This window comes from Cryptomeria japonica, chromosome 3 (assembly GCF_030272615.1).
Source record: "Cryptomeria japonica chromosome 3, Sugi_1.0, whole genome shotgun sequence".
Classification (NCBI taxonomy): domain Eukaryota; kingdom Viridiplantae; phylum Streptophyta; class Pinopsida; order Cupressales; family Cupressaceae; genus Cryptomeria; species Cryptomeria japonica.
In genome coordinates, this window is record NC_081407.1 from 959,255,670 (window position 1) to 959,278,974 (window position 23,305).

The following is a 23,305-nucleotide window of genomic DNA, read 5'->3' on the forward strand; positions in this document are numbered from 1 at the left end:
AATGCCAAGGAATTGGGTGTGAACCACCTAGTGTTGTGGCTACTAAGTCCGAATGCAAATCTCCTCCAGCGGTGCAAGCAGCTCTTGATATCAATAGTCCTAAGAGTGGTTCCAACAAAGAATCTATTGAGCGTATCGCCAACCCTCTTGAGAGCTCACATAGCCTTACCATTTCATCCACTCATTCCATTTCCACTCCGCTCCCAAACTTGGATCAACAAGAATTACAAAAGCCCTTACTCATTGGGGATCACAAATCAAGCTTTGAAAAGAAAAATCTAAAATTCAAAAATAAAGAGAAGTCCTTTAGTCCAAATCAAAATCAAAAGCTATTGGACTCTGCAAAAATCAAAGTTAAGGATAAAAATCCTATGAACGAGAAAGAACAAGAGTTGATCTCCCCTAATATCAAAATAACTGGGGGCAAAAGTTCTAAAATTTCAAGTCAAAAAGCATACTTGTTGATCTTAAGTCTCCATCATGCTATCCTACTTTCACTTCTTTTCACAATCATAAGCCCTCATAACTCATCCACTTGTTCCACACATCCTTTTCCTTCTGGTGATACATCATGGACCTTTAATGGAGCTTCCTCAAAGGACTTTTCTATCAGGGATGCCCAAACTTCTTTAGGTGACACGCATATGGGCCTGTGTAGTCCACACGCTAGTAATTCTATCTCAATTCCTTTATCAAGGAAGACAAACACTCAAGCTACACATCATTCAGTCAAGGAACAATGCAGTTACAATCACAAAGTCAAGCCTCGCACATTTGAGGTAGGTGACTTAGTCCTCAGAGAGAACCCCAAGAATCAACAAGACAGAGATAAGAAGGGCAAATTTGAACCCAACTGGCTTGGTCCTTACATCATCACAACAGCATATGGATCTGGGGCATATCAGCTCTCAACTACAGAAGGTGAACCCTTGGAGGATCCTATCAACAGCATGCACCTTCGCAGGTTCTACACATAAGCTCTTCGGAACATCGTAATTCAAAAATACAAAAAAAATCAAAAACATTGCAAAAATACAAAAAAATTATAAAACAAAAAAAATCGTTACTTGGTGAAAACCTGGCAAACAGGCGCCTTGTGACAACAAAAAAATTGAAAAATCAAAAAAGTAAAGAGAAATAATTTCGTCCAACGGTGAAAACCACTTCGGTGGCGCCCTGGGCAAGTACCATGGTGAAAACTGGGTCACCAGCGCCATGCGTAGAGACTTTTCTCCTCTCTCCTTCAGGATTCTCTTTCATCCTTTCACTTTGCACACACTCACAACCTATTCACTCACAATAAACTTACCTATTCCCATCATGGTTTGTTATTGATCTACCTAAGATTGGTTAGCCATCCATAACCCTCCCTTTTCACTCCCTTTTCATCCATAATAAATCAGATCCTATCTGTGACTAAGGCAATTCCTACGTCTAGTGATGGGTGTGGAACTGAGAACATCACATGTTTCGAGGGGTACAGTTTCTTCCAGCTTCCTTCAAGTCTATCTGCGCACAATCTGCAATAAAGCAGCATCTGCATCGCCAGTCCACAATAAAGTTCCATCTTCTCCACAATAAAGTATCAGTTTCATGGATTCAGTCAGTTTCAAATGAGACACAGCAGCAACAATGAGCTTCAACAAAATCAAATCTTTCAACAGACTCAGACAACATATGGTTCAGTGCTATCTATCCTTTTTGTGAAAGTAAACATTGTGAACACAATCGAATAAGACTTAAACAAGTGACAAGAGACACTAAACTTGAGGACTACAGTGGATGTTGGTGTCGAGTCTTGGTTTTCTTTTGATTTTATCTTTTGGTGACATGTCTTTTAGCTTTTCCAGGATGTCTTTGATTAGAGAGTCTATCTCTAGGATGTCTTTGACTAGAAAGGCGAGGATGGGGTATCGTCACCTATTTGCATTTGCTGTCTGTGGATTGTCTTTTAGTAATGCTATGACTTGTCCAAGGATATGAGGACACTGTTAGTCTAGTATGAACTGGGGCATTCCTTGTTTGTGACTGTCTTATCTCCATGCAAACAGGTACAATGACTTTCTGGGCCGAACAAATGCCTTGATTGTCATAACCTATTCTGCCATAATAAAGCTCAATGATGATAACGCACAAGAAGCTCTTTCACGTTCATATCTTCTGTCTTCCATCCCCCTTTCTTGATTGACTTCCATTGTCCTTCTCGAGTCCGCGTAGCCCGCTATCACATGACTGAGTATAATGACACACCAAAAACATTTGCATTTCATATAGTTACACCTACATCACCACATATAAACATTTCATACATACATATAGATATCACAATTGCATCACATCCTGCATACAACACATGTTAGCACATCTCACATTTTCATTATGTAAATAATCATAAGCATTATCATATTCATTTGCATTACATACATTCACATTTGCATCATGCATCACATAAAAGAACAAAAATATATTGCATCACATCATATAAGCATCCATATCATAAAACATGTATCACATAAGAACATTTCATCACATAAGGTACACATGCATATAGCTGCCGCAAAAATGGATCATCTCTCATATATAATCAAAAAAAGTGTCATGATACAATGATGTCAAAAGAATCATCTGGCTACCAAGAATCACCCACAGGTGTCTACAATACAAAATGATACATATACTGATACATAGGGAGCCCACTATAGCTATGAGGAACTCCCTCCCTCGGAGCCGCTGGCCTCGACGAAGTCTGAGCTGTAGATGGACCCGCCCCAGGATCCCCCTGTCTCTCTGGTGGTGATGGAGGCCCCATGACCCCACCGCTGGATGCCTGTCTCCTGCGACTCCCTCTCGTAGCCGTCGCTGTGCGCGACGATCTATGGAAGCTCCTAGCCCGCTGATCTGCTGGCACAGCTGCATAGTATAGATCCCTCCAGTAGGCGATCTCCTCTCCAGCTCGCAAGACATATGCGTAGCCTGCCCCTGCATCCTCTGCTGCCCACCTCCCTACCCTCAGAGCTGTCTCGGCCTCTGTGTATCTCTGGATGGCCTGATCCCTCTCCCGCTCTGTGTCTCTGACCCTGATCCTGAGGTGATCTCTCTCCCGCACCAAATCCTCAATCTCATCTGCCTGGCCCTGGCAGATCTCTCGTAGCCTCAACACCTCATCCTCCTCAGAATCTCCGCTCTCAGCCTCTGCCTGTGGCTCCTCCCCTGCAGGTGCCTGTCCTTGTGCCTCTACCTACACCTGTCCCTGTGCCTGTCTAGGTACCTGTGGCTGTACTTGTCTCTGTCCCTCTGCCTGCACCTGTCTAGGACCCTGTGCTGCTGGCACCTGTAGGGGCAGTCCACCCCGACCCCTCACCACCGGAGCTGCTCTCTCCTGTCCTCCCTCCCTCCGAGGTGCCACCCGCCTCTCTCCCACCACTCCCCTCCGCCTCTGCCGGCCTCTACCTCCATCCCCTCCACCATCATCATCATCTCCTCCACCCTCTCCCTCCAGTGGCTCTGCCGGATCTGTCAACCTGGGAAATGGATGCTCTGCCCAATACACAGAGTACTCTGCGTCCATCCCTGCATCCTCCACCTCTGGCCACATACCCCATGGCATCGGCATCATCTCAGCTAGCTGTGTCACCACCTGATCATATGATAACAGTGGGCCAAACTGCACCTGATCTCTGACCGTGCGGGCATACATACCCGAGCCTCGTGGTATACGCTGAATCCGCCCGAACTGCCTGCACACCCTGTCAACAAGCTGCCTCTCTAGAATATAGGGCGTCCGCCCCATCAGATACCTGCTCCTGAAAAAATAGGGTAGCTCTAGTGCGTCGTCCTCCCACTCCTCGCACCCCAGGTATGGCCTCCAGATCACCATGTCAATATCGTCAATGACCCGCCTCCAGTACTCTAATCTACCAATCCGAGGCTGGGATGTGATCATGGCATACAAGTGCCCAAAGCTCCGCCCATGCCCTCTACCTCTGAAATGAATCGGCCGTGTGATGGGAAGGTGCTCATAAGCCCACACTTGCAAGAGAGTCACGCCACAACCCAAACCCACTGATCCGTGATACACAAACTGATGCAGCTCATAATATAAATGTGCCAGGACACATGGCCCCCACGCATACCTGGTGTGCTCTACCATCAACGTCTCCAATGCCCCTCCCCAGCCCACTGCCAATCCTCGTGTGGCCCTGTCTAGACACAAATAACCATTGATCGCTCCTCCAATCACTGCCGGCAATGCTAAACCTGTGGCAGTCATGGTGTCCCAGGCTACATGACCCGCTCGCATCTCCAACTCGGGATCCTAGAAAACCCGTCTCAATGCCTCCTTGTCACCGTCACGGTCATAGGGAATCAACTCTCCATCAATGGGGATCCACAGAATCCTGTATACATCCTCTAATGTCACTGTCATCTCACCCATCGGTAGATGAAACGTGCACGTCTCTGAGTGCCACCTCTCAGCTAATGCAGTCAGCAGCTCCATGTTTGCCCGAAACTCAGGCACATAGAGCACATGTGTAAGACCCATCTCCTCAATGGAAATCCGGTCCTGAATCGACAACTCTGGTCGCAATCTCTGAGTCAACGGGAATCTCTCCTGGGACTCCAGCATCGGCAAATACTCCTGCAGTCAAGCAAATCAATCTTGTCAGTCATTGTGGCATTCACTGTTTATCACAAAATGCTACTTGCTACCTAAATGCATCTGGTTATCTACCCTAGTGACACTCACTGTTCATCACAAAGTGTTGCTATCTACCCTAGTAGTGCTCCCTATTCATCACAAAGTACTACGTATGTGACATTCCCTGTTCATCACAAAGTGTCACTCACATTCGCACTCCCTGTTCATCACAAAGTGCTGCCTATCTTGGTGCTCCCTGTTCATCACAAAGTGCCTTGATCTATCCTAGTCTTCCTAGAGGACCTGCTTGAGTGTATCCTCTCAGCAGCTTATCCAATCGACAGCGTATGTTCATCACAGAACTGCCGATTTGACCTAAAAGACTTAAACCATGCATTTTGACACACAAACGTGCTTTTCAATCACAAACGCGCTTCCTAAACACAAACGTGCCTAGGACATGCACAAACGCGACCAGGGAACACAGACGTCCCTACATGACATAAATGCTCCTATAAAGCATAGACGCTGCTACATTTCACAAACGCGGTTCCAGTCACAGACGCACCTGGACCCAACACAGACGTGGATGTTGGACACAGACGCGCCTGGACCTAACACAGACGCGGTTGCACGTTTTTGCATTTTTCAACTATCCTATTCCTAGTGCATTTATTGCTCCTAAACATGCATTTATGACAAACTCGAAATGCGTGAAAGTACGAGGAGGTTTTCGGGTACTTACCGGCTCTCCTGCATCGGCTGGTCGCTGAAATCGGCGCACACGGTCAAATCTATGAATGAATGCCATCGCTGCTAACTCCTGCTGCTCTCTTCTCACTCTGCACTGTGATCTTCTATGGGTGTGGATGACAATGAGGATGTATTTTCCCCCGTGGTCTATCTTATAGCCTACCCTAGCCCTCGCCCTCATTTCCTGAGTTAGTCTTCTTCATCCCGTGACTTTGTCACTTTATCTGATCGACCCATTCTATCCCATCTTTCTTATCGAGAGATTGTCTGCAATCTTTTCAGACATTTTCATCCAATCTCTCGAGGGGGCATATAATTCCCATCTTGGGGCAACTCTGTATCAGTTCATCTTATCTTCTTTGAAACAACGCGACAAGCCGCATTGTCTCAAAGAGGGGCAAAATGTAGACACCCAAAACTGTCATGTCTAATTAAATAAATATTTTATTTATTTAATTATCTAAGCCTAATTCTTCTATTAATTAAATAAATTTTTATTTATTTAATTAATTCATTTATCCTCTTCTAGCCTTATTTCTCATTTAAATAAATACATTTATTTATTTAAATTATCCCTTTCCTAAATTAAATAAATATTTTATTTATTTAATTGTCTTATTTCTTCTATTAATTAAATAAATCTTTATTTATTTAATTAATTCATTATCTTTTTCTACACATGACACATGTCATTCATCTCTTAATTCTTACACTACCTACCTCTTTCATTATTTTGGTATTTCTTTTACCTACCCTCTAATCCTAGCCGACCTCTCTTTTTACACCTCTCAATCTTAACCCTCCATTTCTTATTGTGTCTTCTATTTAAGGAGATTCTTTCTTCATTGTCAAACCCTAATGACTAATGACTAATCCTAATGACTGATTTTGGAGTACTTTGCTACACTACAATTCCACTTGCAACCACATTCCGTTCTTTGTTGAGCTCTTGTGCATATAAAAATCTGAGAGCAAGTATATCAAGCAAGATCAATGGAGATAGGAAGAATGGAGATCAAAACCCTATTGGACATGTGATGGTATAATCTTTGTGATTTTGAGTTATTTGCATTGTCTTAGGTTATCTTCATATGTTATGGTGGATCTTTGTTGATTGTTAGGCTAGGGTTTAGTGGTTGAATCCATTTTAGTCTTTCAATATTGTTGTTATTTGTTATCCATTTTCACCATATACAATCTTCAGACCATTTTTAGGTGTATACAGCTATAATTAGGGTTAATTAAATTTAGGATTCAATTAAATTTACAATTAACATTCCATTAGTATTATAATTAATTTTATAGTTTCAATAATAAAGAAAAAAATTATTTGTCATGGTACTCATATATAAGTTTATGAAACTTTTATATTATAATTGCATGAGGATAATTAAAATAATAACAAGTACTAGTACTAGCTCACTACAAGTAAAATTGGTCTTACCTACCTTTCTTTACCATTGGATGTTTTTTTTGACAAAAAAAAAACTAAAATTACTCTTACCTATCCAAGGTAAGCATCCCATCACTAATTAGTAGAAAATAATAGAAAGACTTTTTGAAAATTCAAACCTTTTAAAATAATAAAAGAAAGTTTCTCTTACCTACCCTTGTTAAACAATGGATGATTTTTTGGGGAAGACTATACTAAAATTATCATTACCTTCTCAAGAAAACCATACATCACTAATTTGGCACAAGGCATAAGTTTAGTGGAAAATAATAGAAATGAATTTTTGAAAAATGAAACCTTTTAAAATAATAAAGTAATATTTTTCCTACCTACCTTTGTTAACCATTGGATGAATTTTTTGAGAAAAACTATACTAAAATTACCGTTACCTACTGAAGAAAACCTGTTGGATCAGTATTTTGCGGCATGAAATAAGTTTAGTGAACAATTATAGAAACAACTTTTTGAAAATTGAAACTATTGATTCCCTTTGAAATATATACATATTTCTCTTACCTACCTTTCTTAATTATTGGATGGCTTTTTAGGAAAAAATCATAACAATATTATTAAACTATTTAATCATTTATTATCTCTAGCTACCAACTATCTACTCAAGTAATAACCATTTAACCATTCACCTATTTATTTGCATCCCTACATCCATATTCTCCAATCCGTCTTCTATCTCATTTTCTTTTCTATATTATCTTATTGATATGGTCATATTTTTTTCAGTTTCTATATGACCCACAATCTTCATTCTTACAAATGGCCTTCTACATTCTAGTAAATGTAAGTACTTTTTTTTGTTCTTTCTAATACATTTTATAGTTCGTATTCAAAACTCATTGCATTGTATAACTCAGATATTCTAACTCATGCTCATGCATATGCAAAAAGGAGAATAAGAGAAATATGGGTTTTGCAGGAATTCTTCAATAGATGTTTTTAAGTTGAGAACAGGGGAGTTATTTACTCCACATTTTGATAGAAGAGGTTTATTAACTCATAAATTTATAGGTCAGTAAATAACTCTTGAAAATCTGAGTTTTTTTCCTTCTTTTTAGGCTTTACAATCATAATCTTTCATTTCCTTCTTTTTGGCTTTACAATGATAGTCTTTCATTTCCCCCTTTTTCGGCTTATTATGTGGGATTAGATTTTGTTTGTTTTGTATGCAAACAAATAATCTAATACATAGTCGACAGAGATCCGAAATATTGAGTGAAAATACAATAGAACTCAACAAATATTTTATCAATTCATAAATTTACTTAAACTTTTCCCTGTTAAGAATCATATTATCATAATAAGTCAAGGCAGTAAATTTTAAATCTAAATTAATATGGTTTTGCAAGAATTCTTCAATAGATGTTCTTCAATAGATGTTTTTAAGTTGAGAACACGGGAATTATTTCTTGTGCATTTTGATAGAAGAGGTTTATTAACTCATAAATTTGCAGGTCAGTAAATAACTCTTCAAAATCTGAGTTCTTTTCCTTCTTTTTAGACTTTACAATCATAATCTTTCATTTCCTTCTTTTTGACTTTACAATGATAGTCTTTCATTTTCCCCTTTTTTTAGCTTATTATGTGGCATTAGGTTTTGTAAACAAACAATTCTAAACAAATAATCTAATACATACATAATTTGAGATTTTAACTGTTCACTATTTAAATAAGAGATTGTTGAGAAAGATCCGAACAGTATATACATAAATATACTAAATTTTTCACCGTTAAAAATCATGTAATCATGATAAATCAGGACAACAAATTTTAAATCTAAATTTAATTTTATATTAGATCTCACCAATAGTCTACCTTTATGTACATTTCAACCATTGTATTCTCTGGTTCATCCTTGTTTCTACTCATCGTGATTCCAGATCCTTCATGCAATCGTTTGACAAGGACCAAGTATCCAAAATAGATCTATAAATTTATCTTAATCTTTTATTAGATTCATATTATATTGAATCCCATTCATCTATTTGTATTATTTTTAATATTTTTAATCCTTTAATTATTATGATTTTTATACTCTACTTTTAATTTTCCCATGCATTGATTCAATTGAATGTCATCTAGGAAAGAATCCTTTAAGGGAAAATGGGAACCAAAAAGGATGCAAGAAGATCATGATTCTGTATAGTACTGCAAAAGGCTCAAAAGCTGGGAAAACTAATTGGATGGTGCATCACTACCGTCTTGGTACTGAGAAGGCTGAAAAGGAAGGCGAGTTAATATGATTTAAGATTTAAGCATGAACATTGGGTGTTAGGACAATGTTTAATTTGTTGACAACAAACCTCCTTCCTTCTGGTCTTCATCTCTGCCAAGATGATACTCATGCATCACCCAGTTAGTTTTCTCTGTATATAAAAGCATTGAGAGCATGTGTGTTTCCTGAGCATCGTTGAAGAGGATGGGTTGATCCAATAAATTGGATGACAAGATTTCTGCAAAGGTAAATCATCAAATTTCTTTTAACAATTTTTCTCACTGGATTATAAAATCATTGCATTAGAAAATCTATTTATAATAATATAGATTTGTCCATTCGTGTGCAGAAAGAAGAAGTGGAGAGAACCTTGGAGTTATTTCATCTGCATCCTGAAAAAGGAGGTTAATTATATATAGAACAATAAACAACCGTCATTCTTTATATTAGATTTTTAAGAGAGAACAACAATAATAATATGTGTAGGCAAAAGATTAGCATAACAACTCTCATGTTGTATTAAGGGTTCTACAGTTGCTCCATTGCAAGACTTTGCTACTTTTAGTTTGTAAGTTGAAACATCAATATTCAGTTACAAGTAAGGAATGATGTCTTGAATGCAATCAACTTGCAGTTTTAGAAACTTCTGTCTTCCAGAAGGTTCCTCCACGGAGTGACTTTTAGAGTCCGTTTTATGGGTTTCTCTCCAATCTCCTCTGCATTTCTGTTTTTGTGTTTCGATTGTTTTTTATCATGGTATGAGAGCCGATAGTGAAACCCTCGTTTTCCAACACTTAGTGGGCACCTGCTCTAAGAAGAGCGAGAGAGAGCATTTACAGAATGACGGAGGTGAAGAACATGCTGAAAAACGGCGCAGAGGAGAAGAGCATAGTGGAAAATGAAGTAGAGTACAAGAAGCCGAATCGGAAAGCAATTGTGAAGAGTGCTGATATGAGCGAGGAAATGCAGGAGGAAGCCATTCAATGCGCTTCTCAGGCCCTGGACATCCACGCTGTAGAGAAGGACGTTGAAGCGTATCACAAAAAAGAGTTTGACATGAGGCATGCGCCTACTTGGCACTGCATCGTGGGGCGAAATTTTGGCTCATATGTTACTCATGAGACAAAGCATTTCATATACTTTTATCTGGATCAGATGGCAGTTCTCTTTTTCAAATAAGGATAAACCAATTGTTTTGATGAAAGGGGCAAAGTGTTTGGGTTGCAGGTGAGAAAACTTGTGTGTCTAGCGTGAAGGTTACATCCCTGTCAAAGTGGGTGTAAAAGAAGATTGTTGGATTTCAAAGATATTTTGCAAGTTTTGTAAGTTGTGAAGATTGTGAGAACTCACATAGTTCAGTGTTGTTTGTGAAGTTAACAAGTGTGCTGATGTAAGGGGGTGCATGATCGGTGGTACCCGACACCTCAAAAGTATTTGGTTTAATATATTGATGAACCATGTATCCGAAAAGCATTCCTATAGAACTGGCGAGCACAGTGGCTGGTTACCTATGTGTCTCGGTAGATGGTTTGCTTTTTATATGGACTCAATAATTTTAGAAAAAAACTCCACATTGATGAAAGTTTCCCCATTGTGATGGTCATTGGAACCATGTTAGTGCTGAGTCTCTTGTGATGGTTTGTGGTAAGTCAAAACCACTTGTTTGGGTAGGAAACACCCAAAGCAATGTGAAATTCAAAGTGATTGTATCAGTTGGGGAAAACCCAAATGGTTATGGGTAAACCGGTTAAAAACCCAAAAGTTATTGTAAAAGAAAAGTTTGTAGCGAATCAGTTAAGCGTAAACTGTGAAAACCCAAAGTGATTAGGGTAAAGAAAAATTGTTGTAAATGGGTACCTAAAAAGACTTGAGACCAGGACCCATCCTAATTCGATTATGGGAGGATATCACAACCAATTCGATATTTAATTTATGGGGAGATGTTGGAGATAAATTAATTATCCTCTAGATTTTCCTAGAAACTTCTATCTTCTAGAAGGTTCCTCCACCGAGTGACTTTTAGAGCACATTTTATGGGTTTCTCCAATCTCCTCTGTATTTCTGTTTTTGTGTTTCTGTTGTTTTTTATCAGATGGAAGTAATGTGATTTGAAGATACCGAGGCCTATTATTATTGGTCATATACCTGCATGCATATTTGATATGTATCAGGTAATAGACAGAATAACGATGTATATCAAATGTTTGAAAATTTTGTGGTATGTCTAGAAATGACTGAGGAGTGGCTATATACCCGATTTGTACGCATGTTTACCCATTCTATTCTGTATTTCATGATTTTAATCCATTGTCTCAGCAGCATATTTTTTCCTGGAACAAAATCAGTGTAAAAGTATTCGCAACAAACTTGTTAATCTAATTTGTTTTAGCATCTAACATAGACTTATTCAAAAGTACAATCTAAAAAGTACGCAATTCTCATGGTAAAAACTAATGAACACAAACATTTGCGTGTCCATAAAGTAATTTTCAAAGGAATTACAAGGTGGTCAACAACAATTATGTGCACAAAATGCATCCTAAGCCGTCCTTATAAGCTCTGATGATTAAGATGATATAGCAGCATAGCCGAGAGAGCATGCCATCAATTAGATTGCCAATAGATGATCATTCAAATATTTACACTGAATGAGCAATATTTCACATATTATTGGTAGTTATAGAAATCACATTTCTTATTTAAGTGAGTTCATTCAATCTTAACAATAATATTTGCAAATATGTGTAATCCAGGTTGAATATTATTAAATATATTTTTATATTATTCAATAATGAAATATCAATAATGTTAGAGAGTATATTCTTGATTATTCAATTAATATTAGCCCTTCACTCACTTGTCATGGTAGTTACCTTGTAATGGTAACTACCAATATATTTTCACCTAGTTTCAATAATGAAGGCAAAATTTATTTGTCATGTTAGTTGCCTTGCAACATATATCTAATATAAAAATGTTTAGATTTATAGCATTATTCATCCAAATAGTCAATTAAGAATTTTCATTTATTAATTGTATTGCTAACCTCTTTAACCCTAACCACAAATCAAAAGTTTTGCTTGGAAGCCTATTTGATCCTTAACCTTTACTCAAATTCAACTTTATACCTAACCCTTACCTTAATTATGTTTCAACTATAATCCTAGTACCAACCCTAATAGCACCCTACTCCTAATTAAATTATTTTAGAGTTAAGTTCATTTAATCTTAACTATAATGTGTAATCTTATTGAATCCATTTTCTAAATTAACATTCAATTAGTATTATAATTAGGGTTAATTAAATTTAGGATTCAGCTAAATTTATAATTAACGTTCCATTACTATTATAATTAGTTTTATAATTTCAATAATAAAGCAAAAATTTATTTGTCAGGGTACTAACATATATAAGTCTATGGAATTTTTAAATTATAATTGCACGAGGATAATTAAAATAATACTTTATAAGAATTTAAGAAATTGAATAATAACGAGTACTAGTACTAGCTATCGACAAGTAATATAACAGAAACATTTTTTTGAAAATTGAAACCTTTTAATATAATAAAATAATGTTTCTCTTAGCTAAGGACAAGTAATATAATAGAAATAATTTTTTGAAAATTGAAACGTTTTAAAATAATAAAATAATGTTTCTCTTACCTACCCTTGTTAACCATTGGATGATTTTTTGGGGAAAACTATACTAAATTATCATTACCTTCTCAAGAAAACCATGGATCACTAATTTGCCACAAGGCATAAGTTTAGTGGGAAATAATAGAAATGTCTTTTTGAAAAATGAAACCTTTAAAAATAATAAAGTAATATTTCTCTTACCTACCTTTCTTAACCATTCGATGATTTGGGAAAAAATATACTAAAATTACCCTTACCTACTGAAGAACACCATTGGATCACTAATTTGCTGAAGGACATAAGTTTAGTGAAAAATTATAGAAACAACTTTTTGAAAATTGAAACTATCGATTCCCTTTGAAAAAAAAAATATATATATATATATTTCTCTTACCTACCCCTCTTAATGATTGGCTTTTTAGGAAAAATCATAACAATATTATTAAACTATTTAATCATATTTTATCTCTAGCTACCCACTATCTACTCAAGTAATTTTCATTTAACCATTCACCTATTTATTTTCCTCCCTACATCCATTTTCTCCAATCTGTCCTCTATCTCATTTTCCTTTCTATATTATCTTATTTATATGGTCATATTTTTTTCAGTTTCTATATGACCTACAATCTTTCATTCTTCCAAATGACCTTCTACATTCTAGTAAATGTAAGTACTTTATTTCGTTCTTTCTAATACATTTTATAGTTTATATTCAAAACTCATTGCATTGTAAAACTCACACATTCAAACTCATGCTCATGCATATGCAAAAAGGAGAATAAGAGAAATATGGGTTTTCCAAGAATTCTCATTAATAAATTTGAAGGGGAGCACTTCTTTTGATAACATTCCGGTAAGGTGTCAAATCTCCCATCTTCCGGTGCCTCAAGGAGGTTTTCACCATTAGATGCTTCCTTTATTTTTACTTTTTCTAGATCTAATGTTGCCAAGAAATGGTTTTCAGCATTAGACTTGATATTATTTTCTTGATTTTCAATTTCGTGACTAGGAGATTTGACATCCATTTGACTCAAAGATACGTTAGCGGAATCCCTCGTGAAAGTTGTTGCGGATTTGATTTCATCAAGATATAAGGATATGGCATGGTCATTAGGTAAGGTATGAATAGCAGTATGTCCTTCATTTTCCCAGTCCATAGGTTCAGGATAGTTTAAGGGTAAAGGATCTTCAGGTTGAGATGTTTCAAAGATATTAGGGGTCATGATAGAGATGTTAGAGCTTTCAGTATGTATTTCGATGTCTAGAACGGTACTCTCGTCAGAATGACCTCCTATAAGAAAATCCTGATCGTCCTCGGTTAAGAACATGCCAGTTGAATGTGATTCTGATTCATGTAGGCTAGTTCTTAATATTTGTTCTGCATACGTGTGGACTACATCAACTACTATATCTGCTTCTTCATCCCTCTCAATTTGAAGTTGCTCTTGTTTGTTTTTCCATGATAGCAAATATTCTCCAGTTCCTTGATCTTTCAGCTTCATTTGTTTTTCCATGTTTGACAAAATTGATTCAAATGATTGTTCCTTGGATTGTGTGCTTGAAGGTGCTACCTCTTCGTTATGTGAAAATATGACCTCTTGAGCTGATTTTTGTTATTACAACACTGCAATGGTTTTGAGTCTGCTGATATTGTGATTTCTTGTCCATTGTAGGGAAATTTTAAGTACTGATGGCATGTTGATGGTATAGCCTGTATGTCATGATTCCATGGTCTCCCCAAGAGTATATTATATGGTAGGTCCAAGTCTAAAAGTTGGCATGTTGTGTCCTTTTGTAGAGGTCCCGCTTTGATTGGTAGTATCACAATTCCTTTAGATGAATTTTCTTCTTCATTATGTGCTTTGATTTTTATCCTTTTCTGGGGATTACCTGCATCTTTTGAATATCCTAGAGCACAGACAATACTCATAGAGCAAATGTTCAAGCCATCTCCCCCATCTATCAAGACACATTTAACAAGCGTTCTATGAATGAGGGCTTCAATTTGCAAGGAAACGCTATGGGGGTTTGGCAATGAATCAATGCTTGTATACGAAGGAGATGAGCTTTGAATAGGGTCCTCTGAAATAGGTTGGATGGCCATTAGGGATATCTCTTGGGGAACTTCAGCTTTGGATGCATTATTTGGCAAGGATGTTATGGAAGGTTCTTGCAAGCTTTCAAAAGGTGTAGGAATAGATGCCTTTGGATAATCAATTTGCTTATGGATGGAGGGATCATTGCTAGACATGGGTGCACGATTTTGATCTTCTTTAGCCAAATATTTTAGGGATCTTTTTAAGAGGTGCATAGAAGAGCCACCTTTCTTTTGAGATCTATTTGAATCCTTGTGGGGTTTTAACATAGTTTGACTTTGATGTTGAACTTGTTTGATTTCTCTGATATGTTGGATTGTTATGTTTTCTTCTTGTGTTTTGCTTTGCTATGTCATGTTGATATGATTTTCTGCTATTTCAAATGTTTTAGTTTCCGTTTCAAGGGTTTGATTGTCCAAAAGGTTGTTTTGGGTAAGTGATCAATAGTCAATTTTAAGACAATAGAGTGATATGACATGAAAAGATGATTCAAGTGTTTAAAAGTTTGCAAGTTTTTCAATTTTCGGTTTAGGAGTGCAATGGTGATGATTGATAAGAACCAAGTCCAGTAGGAACGATATATCCTACGATGTGGGACAAAGTTATCCCGACCAAACATTTTAGTTTCGTGATGAAGGATGATTGATCCTGATGAGAAACTATGTTTGAATGATCAGTTTATCAAAGGGGGTGATAATGCACTTTGAGATGTTTAGATTTTCAACTTGTTGGGGGTGAGAACTTGAAAATCTTGAGGTGTATATTTTCTAGAGTCTGTTTTTGACAGATGATACTTGACCAAGCAAACCAAGCAAACAATATAACAATAGATTGACAGATAACTGGTGTTTTTGGTTACTGTAAATTGATCAGGCATAAATGATAAATCTGAAATAGGCATGTAAGACACAGTTCTAGATTGACAAATGCAGAGTTTCATACGACATAAGATTCAGCTTAGGACGACACAAGATACATAGCCATACGATAGAACATAATTTTTCATATAAATAGCAGCAACTCGTATGACATGGGATCGTAGACCATACGACAAAATAGATGACTCGTACAACAAAGAATAGCAGATAGTATGACAAATGATTAAATGCAAGTTGAATCGTATGATACAGGTTATGACTCGTGCGACAGGTATTTTAACAGGTGTAAAAAGTGTTTGTTGTTTTGAGTTTTGATCGTTGAATTTTGATGTTTTACTTTGGTTTTCTAGTTTTAAGTGTTTGATTTTTCAATTTAGGGATGAATACACAACAAACACATGATGTGATACATGACTCTCAATCAAGCTAAACCCTAAGGAAGTTGGCTGAGAATGAAAACCTTTGCTTGCTGAGTTAGGTACACACCCAATAGCTAATCAGAATACGGCCGCTAAGTCTGATGCAATGGATTCTCAACGCCGTATTATTCGACTCCAAACACTAATGGGGGCACGATATGGCAAGTGTCTTGGGAGAGTTACTATCTCTCTTGCACAAAGATTATCACCCTTTCGGAGGTCAATCAGCTAGCTTCTATTTTTATAGTTCTTAGTCAAGAATTCCATTTGAAATTGCCCCTTGAAGTCACACAAGCATGATTAAGGCCTATAGCCTGACAAGGTAGCAAAACAAGCTGTAGTGACGTAAACGTGCTTGACACCGCGAGGCCCTAGAAAATGTCGGATATGAGAGATCTCAAAGTGAAAACTCAAATAATCCCATCCTCTAAGACTTTAATCATCAAAGACCTATTTATTATAGTGAGTTGGAATGCTCAGGTCCAGCTGTACTCACTTGGGTCGTTCTCACAGAGTGATTACTTTTTCCCACTTTGACATGCCCGCTAAAGATATACACTATTGAAAGCAAAGGATGAGTCTAGTTTTCTAGTCACCTAAGAAAGGTGAGAGCATACTCGCCTATCATCAAGACACATAAGACATGTTTGTTCATTTCTTTAAGCCCAAATTGAAGTGTGCCTAAAAATCTTTAAAGAATACACAAAGTTTTTGTTGAATCCTTAGGCAACCTGGAAAATAGATCCATTAGTAGCCATGATTGTGTTTTGAATTTGCCTTTGACAAGCGTATTTGAAAGAAAGAGTTAGGATGCCAAAATATCATAAATAGATCAAAGCTAGCATTAGTGATCCGAATTACGAAATTTTCAAAAAAATTATAAGAAATCTTATCGTAACTTCAGAAAGGCATAACTTTCTATTTGGGAGTTGAAATTACAAGCCATTTACATTGTTGGAAAGGTCTCCAAGAGTTCTCGATGCAATTTTTCAAAGTGCATGGCTTTTAGCAGTCTTAGGGGCTAAAAATGACCAGAAAGCCTTCAAAAATGTAGATTACCAACGTATAGACAAATTTGAAATTTCTAATTTGCATCTTTTTCCAAAAAAATCATAGAACTAGAGAGTCATACGACACAAATTTGCAATTAGCATGACAGAGGATTAAACTTCGCACAGAGAGTAAAACAGTCTCGTATGAGACAGATTCAACCTAGTACGAGTAAACAATTTCCAAAGAAGAAATTCATACAAAAAGGATTTAGCTATCATACGACAGTGAAAATAAACTCGTACGACAGAGGATCAGCATAGTATGAGACAAGTTTTTGAAGTTTAAAATCTCGTACGAGTCAAGATTATACCTAGTACGAGTCAAGATGAGGTATCATACGAGACTAAAAGGAAGTTCGTACGAGCCAGAGAGGCAACTCGTATGATAGTCTGATTCTGATCCGGCAGAGATGAAGTTTGATGAAGCTTGGGAGGCCGAAAATGATGATTTCGGCCCCACGGTGGGCACCCAAATGTCGTGTATTTGTGTGGTGGACCTGTTATACCTCTTGCTGCCACACAAAACACTCAATAAATCATCGCAAGCATGGCTAGTAGATTAAATCAATGAAACATAAAACCATAGCTAATCGACTTATTGCCTCCTACTAAATGTGAGTATGAAAAATGCTCTCAGATCTTGCTTATGCAAATTCCAGTGACTTGACTACACTTAGATGGAGGATTTTAATGCTAAAAATGCATGATCTAGCAAGAATAGCATGATTAAGCTATATGAATGCATTGATTGATATAGAAAATGAACTAGAATGAAGATGCAATTAAGCTAAAATGAGCATGATAACATTGCTAAGAAATGATGAACTAGAAGCTAGATGCCTATAATAACAATGTTTAAGCTACAAATGAGATGGGATCCATATTACTCAAAATGAGGTCTATTTATAGCATTTTCCAAGGCTAGGGGTGATGTGGCATGAATCAGTGGTTGAGATTGATCTAAAGATATCAATGGTTAAATTGGGGGACGTTGGCAAAGGGAGTTGGATTAAAGGGAACACTTAGTGACAAGTGTCACAAAGGTTCTAGAAGATGTTGGATGAAAGGGGACATGGTGATAGGTAGAATGGGTTAGGTTTACTAAGGGTTAGGTTTAGGAGCGGTAGAAGTTAGGAGAATTTGAATTTAGAAATTCAAATATTAGGTAAATGGCTAATTAATTTCAACAGCTCATGATTTGATTTGTTTTAATTAATTAGGAGATTCAGAAGAAATGATTTTGGTGGAGGTTATTAATTAATTTGAATTAATTAATTAAAGGGGTTAAATGAAATGAACCTATTTAATAAATCCTTGGATTTATTAATAAGTAGATGAATGAGAGATTTAATCAAACTACTTAGTGAACTCAATTAAATTGGGGAGTAGGGATTAATTCAATAATTGCTTATTTAATTAATTATCTTCAGACCATTTTTAGGTGTATACAGCTATAATTAGGGTTAATTAAATTTAGGATTCAATTAAATTTACAATTAACATTCCATTAGTATTATAATTAATTTTATAGTTTCAATAATAAAGAAAAAAATTATTTGTCATGGTACTCACATATATAAGTTTATGAAATTTTTATATTATAATTGCATGAGGATAATTAAAATAATAACAAGTACTAGTACTAGCTCACTACAAGTAAAATTGGTCTTACCTACCTTTCTTTACCATTGGATGTTTTTTCGACAAAAAAAAAACTAAAATTACTCTTACCTATCCAAGGTAAGCATCTCATCACTAATTAGTAGAAAATAATAGAAAGACTTTTTGAAAATTCAAACCTTTTAAAATAATAAAAGAACGTTTCTCTTACCTACCCTTGTTAACCATTGGATGATTTTTTGGGGAGGACTATACTAAAATTATCATTACCTTCTCAAGAAAACCATACATCACTAATTTGCCACAAGGCATAAGTTTAGTGGAAAATAATAGAAATGAATTTTTGAAAAATGAAACCTTTTAAAATAATAAAGTAATATTTTTCCTACCTACCTTTGTTAACCATTGGATGAATTTTTTGAGAAAAACTATACTAAAATTACCGTTACCTACTGAAGAAAACATGATGGATCAGTATTTTGCGGCATGAAATAAGTTTAGTGAACAATTATAGAAACAACTTTTTGAAAATTGAAACTATTGATTCCCTTTGAATATATATATATATATATATATATATATATATATATATATATATATATATATATATATATATATATATATATATATATATATATATATATATATATATATATATATATATATATATATATATATATATATCTCTTACCTACCTTTCTTAATCATTGGATGGCTTTTCAGGAAAAAATCATAACAATATTATTAAACTATTTAATCATTTATTATCTCTAGCTACCCACTATCTACTCAAGTAATAACCATTTAACCATTCACCTATTTATTTGCCTCCCTACATCCATTTTCTCCAATCCGTCTTCTATCTCATTTTCTTTTCTATATTATCTTATTGATATGGTCATATTTTTTTCAGTTTCTATATGACCTACAATCTTCATTCTTACAAATGGCCTTCTACATTCTAGTAAATGTAAGTACTTTATTTTGTTCTTTCTAATACATTTTATATTTCGTATTCAAAACTCATTGCATTGTATAACTCACATATTCTAACTCATGCTCATGCATATGCAAAAAGGAGAATAAGAGAAATATGGTTTTTGTAGGAATTCTTCAATAGATGTTTTTAAGTTGAGAACAGTGGAGTTATTTACTCCGCATTTTAATAGAAGAGGTTTATTAACTCATAAATTTATAGGTCAGTAAATAACTCTTGAAAATCTGAGTTTTTTTCCTTTTTTTTAGGCTTTACAATCATAATCTTTCATTTCCTTCTATTTGGCTTTACAATGTTAGTCTTTCATTTTCCCCTATTTTGGCTTATTATGTGGGATTAGATTTTGTTTGTTTTGTATGCAAACAAATAATCTAATACATAGTCGACAGAGATCCCAAATATTGAATGAAAATACAATAGAACTCAACAAATATTATATCAATTCATAAATTTACTTAAACTTTTCCCTGTTAAGAATCATAATATCATAATAAGTCAAGGCAGTAAATTTTAAATCTAAATTAATATGGTTTTGCAAGAATTCTTCAATAGATGTTCTTCAATAGATGTTTTTAAGTTGAGAACACGGGAATTATTTCTTGTGCATTTTGATAGAAGAGGTTTATTAACTCATAAATTTGCAGGTCAGTAAATAACTCTTCAAAATCTGAGTTCTTTTCCTTCTTTTTAGACTTTACAATCATAATCTTTCATTTCCTTCTTTTTGACTTTACAATGATAGTCTTTCATTTTCCCCTTTTTTTAGCTTATTATATGGCATTAGGTTTTGTAAACAAACAATTCTAAACAAATAATCTAATACATACATAATTTGAGATTTTAACTGTTCACTATTTAAATAAGAGATTGTTGAGAAAGATCCGAACAGTATATACATAAATATACTAAATTTTTTCACCATTAAAAATCATGTAATCATGATAAATCAGGACAACAAATTTTAAATCTAAATTTAATTTTATATTAGATCTCACCAATAGTCTACCTTTATGTACATTTCAACCATTGTATTCTCTAGTTCATCCTTGTTTCTACTCATCGTGATTCCAGATCCTTCATGCAATCGTTTGACAAGGACCAAGTATCCAAAATAGATCTATAATTTTATCTTAATCTTTTATTAGATTCATATTATATTGAATCCCATTCATCTAATTGTATTATTTTTAATATTTTAAATCCTGTAATTAATATGATTTTTATACTCTACTTTTAATTTTCCCATGCATTGATTCAATTGAATGTCATTTAGGAAAGAATCCTGTAAGGGAAAATTGGAACCAAAAAGGATGCAAGAAGATCGTGATTCTGTATAGTACTGCAAAAGGCTCAAAAGCTGGGAAAACTAATTGGATGGTGCATCACTACCATCTTGGTACTGAGAAGGCTGAAAAGGAAGGCGAGTTAATATGATTTAAGATTTAAGCATGACCATTGGGTGTTAGGACAATGTTTAATTTGTTGACAACAAACCTCCTTCCTTCTGGTCTTCATCTCTGCCAAGATGATACTCATGCATCACCCAGTTAGTTTTATCTGTATATAAAAGCATTGAGAGCATGTGTGTTTCCTGAGCATCGTTGAAGAGGATGGGTTGATCCAATAAGTTGGATGACAAGATTTCTGCAAAGGTAAATCATCAAATTTCTTTTAACAATTTTTCTCACTGAATTATAAAATCATTGCATTAGAAAATCTATTTATAATAATATAGATTTGTCCATTCCTGTGCAGAAAGAAGAAGTGGAGAGAACCTTGGAGTTATTTCATCTGCATCCTGAAAAAGGAGGTTAATTATATATAGAACAAGAAACAACCATCATTCTTTATATTAGATTTTTAACAGAGAACAACAATAATAATATGTGTAGTCAAAAGATTACCATAACAACTCTCATGTTGTATTAAGGGTTCTACAGTTGCTCCATTGCAAGACTTTGCTACTTTTAGTTTGTAAGTTGAAACATCAATATTCAGTTACAAGTAAGGAATGATGTCTTGAATGCAATCAACTTGCAGTTTTAGAAACTTCTGTCTTCCAGAAGGTTCCTCCACGGAGTGACTTTTAGAGTCCGTTTTATGGGTTTCTCTCCAATCTCCTCTGCATTTCTGTTTTTGTGTTTCGATTGTTTTTTATCATGGTATGAGAGCCGATGGTGAAACCCTCGTTTTCCAACACTTAGTGGGCACCTGCTCAAAGAAAAGCGAGAGAGAGCATTTACAGAATGACGGAGGTGAAGAACATGCTGAAAAACGGCGCAGAGGAGAAGAGCATAGTGGAAAATGAAGTAGAGTACAAGAAGCCGAATCGGAAAGCAATTGTTAAGAGTGCTGATATGAGCGAGGAAATGCAGGAGGAAGCCATTCAATGCGCTTCTCAGGCCCTGGACATCCACGCTGTAGAGAAGGACGTTGCAGCATATCACAAAAAAGAGTTTGACATGAGGCATGCGCCTACTTGGCACTGCATCGTGGGGCGAAATTTTGGCTCATATGTTACTCATGAGACAAACCATTTCATATACTTTTATGATTTCATATACTTTTATCTGGATCAGATGGCAGTTCTCTTTTTCAAATAAGGATAAACCAATTGTTTTGATGAAAGGGGCAAAGTGTTTGGGTTGCAGGTGAGAAAACTTGTGTGTCTAGCGTGAAGGTTACATCCCTGTCAAAGTGGATGTAAAAGAAGATTGTTGGATTTCAAAGATATTTTCTAAGTGTTGTAAGTTGTGTTGATTGTGAGAATTCACATAGTTCAGTGTTGTTTGTGAAGTTAACAAGTGAGCTGATGTAAGGGGATGCATGATCGGTGGTACAAGACACCCCAAAAGTATTTTGTTTAATATATTGATGAACCATGTATCTGAAAAGCATTCCTATAGAACTGGCGAGCACAGTGGCTGGTTACCTATGTGTCTCGGTAGATGGTTTGCTTTTTATATGGACTCAATAATTTTAGGAAAAAACTCCACATTGATGAAAGTTTCCTCATTGTGATGGTCATTGGAACCATGTTAGTGCTGAGTCTCTTGTGATGGTTTGTGGTAAGCCAAAACCACTTGTTTGGGTAGAAAACACCCAAAGCAATGTGAAATTCAAGGTGATTGTATCAGTTGGGGAAAACCAAAATGGTTATGGATAAACCGGTTAAAAACCCAAAAGTTATTGTAAAAGAAAAGTTTGTAGCGAATCAGTTAAGGGTAAACTGTGAAAACCCAAAGTGATTAGGGGAAAGAAAAATTGTTGTAAATGGATACCTAAAAAGACTTGAGACCAGGACCCATCCAAATTCGATTATGGGAGGATATCACAACCAATTCGATATTTAATTTATGGGGAGATGTTGGAGATAAATTAATTATCCTCTAGATTTTCCTAGAAACTTCTATCTTCTAGAAGATTCCTCCACCGAGTGACTTTTAGAGCACATTTTATGGGTTTCTCTCCAATCTCCTCTGTATTTCTGTTTTTGTGTTTCTGTTGTTTTTTATCAGATGGAAGT

The 23,305-nt window shown here is 35.6% G+C and overlaps 1 protein-coding gene across 2 annotated transcripts; it reads left to right on the forward strand.

Moving 5' to 3' along the window:
• Nucleotides 1-9,855: 9,855 nt before the first annotated feature.
• On the forward strand, nt 9,856-22,382 carry LOC131035515 (uncharacterized). 2 transcript variants are annotated; one of them, XM_057967222.2, is made up of 2 exons: nt 9,856-10,008; nt 22,065-22,382. In XM_057967222.2, exons 1-2 carry the CDS (start codon nt 9,913-9,915, stop codon nt 22,380-22,382), a joined length of 414 nt encoding a protein of 137 aa, XP_057823205.1. In that variant the 5' UTR covers nt 9,856-9,912. The 2 variants fall into 2 exon arrangements, with proteins under 2 accessions (XP_057823205.1, XP_057823206.1); XM_057967223.2 differs by lacking the exon at nt 22,065-22,382 and having other exon boundaries at nt 9,859-10,262.
• Nucleotides 22,383-23,305: the final 923 nt, after the last annotated feature.

Excerpts from the sequence above, each read along its gene's own strand:
- LOC131035515 (XM_057967222.2), top strand. The coding sequence starts at position 9,913 with ATGACGGAGGTGAAGAACATGCTGAAAAACGGCGCAGAGGAGAAGAGC. Across the intron at positions 10,009-22,064 it reads AGCCGAATCGGAAAGCAATT|GAGAAGAGCATAGTGGAAAA; the intron begins GTGAAGAGTGCT and ends AACGGCGCAGAG.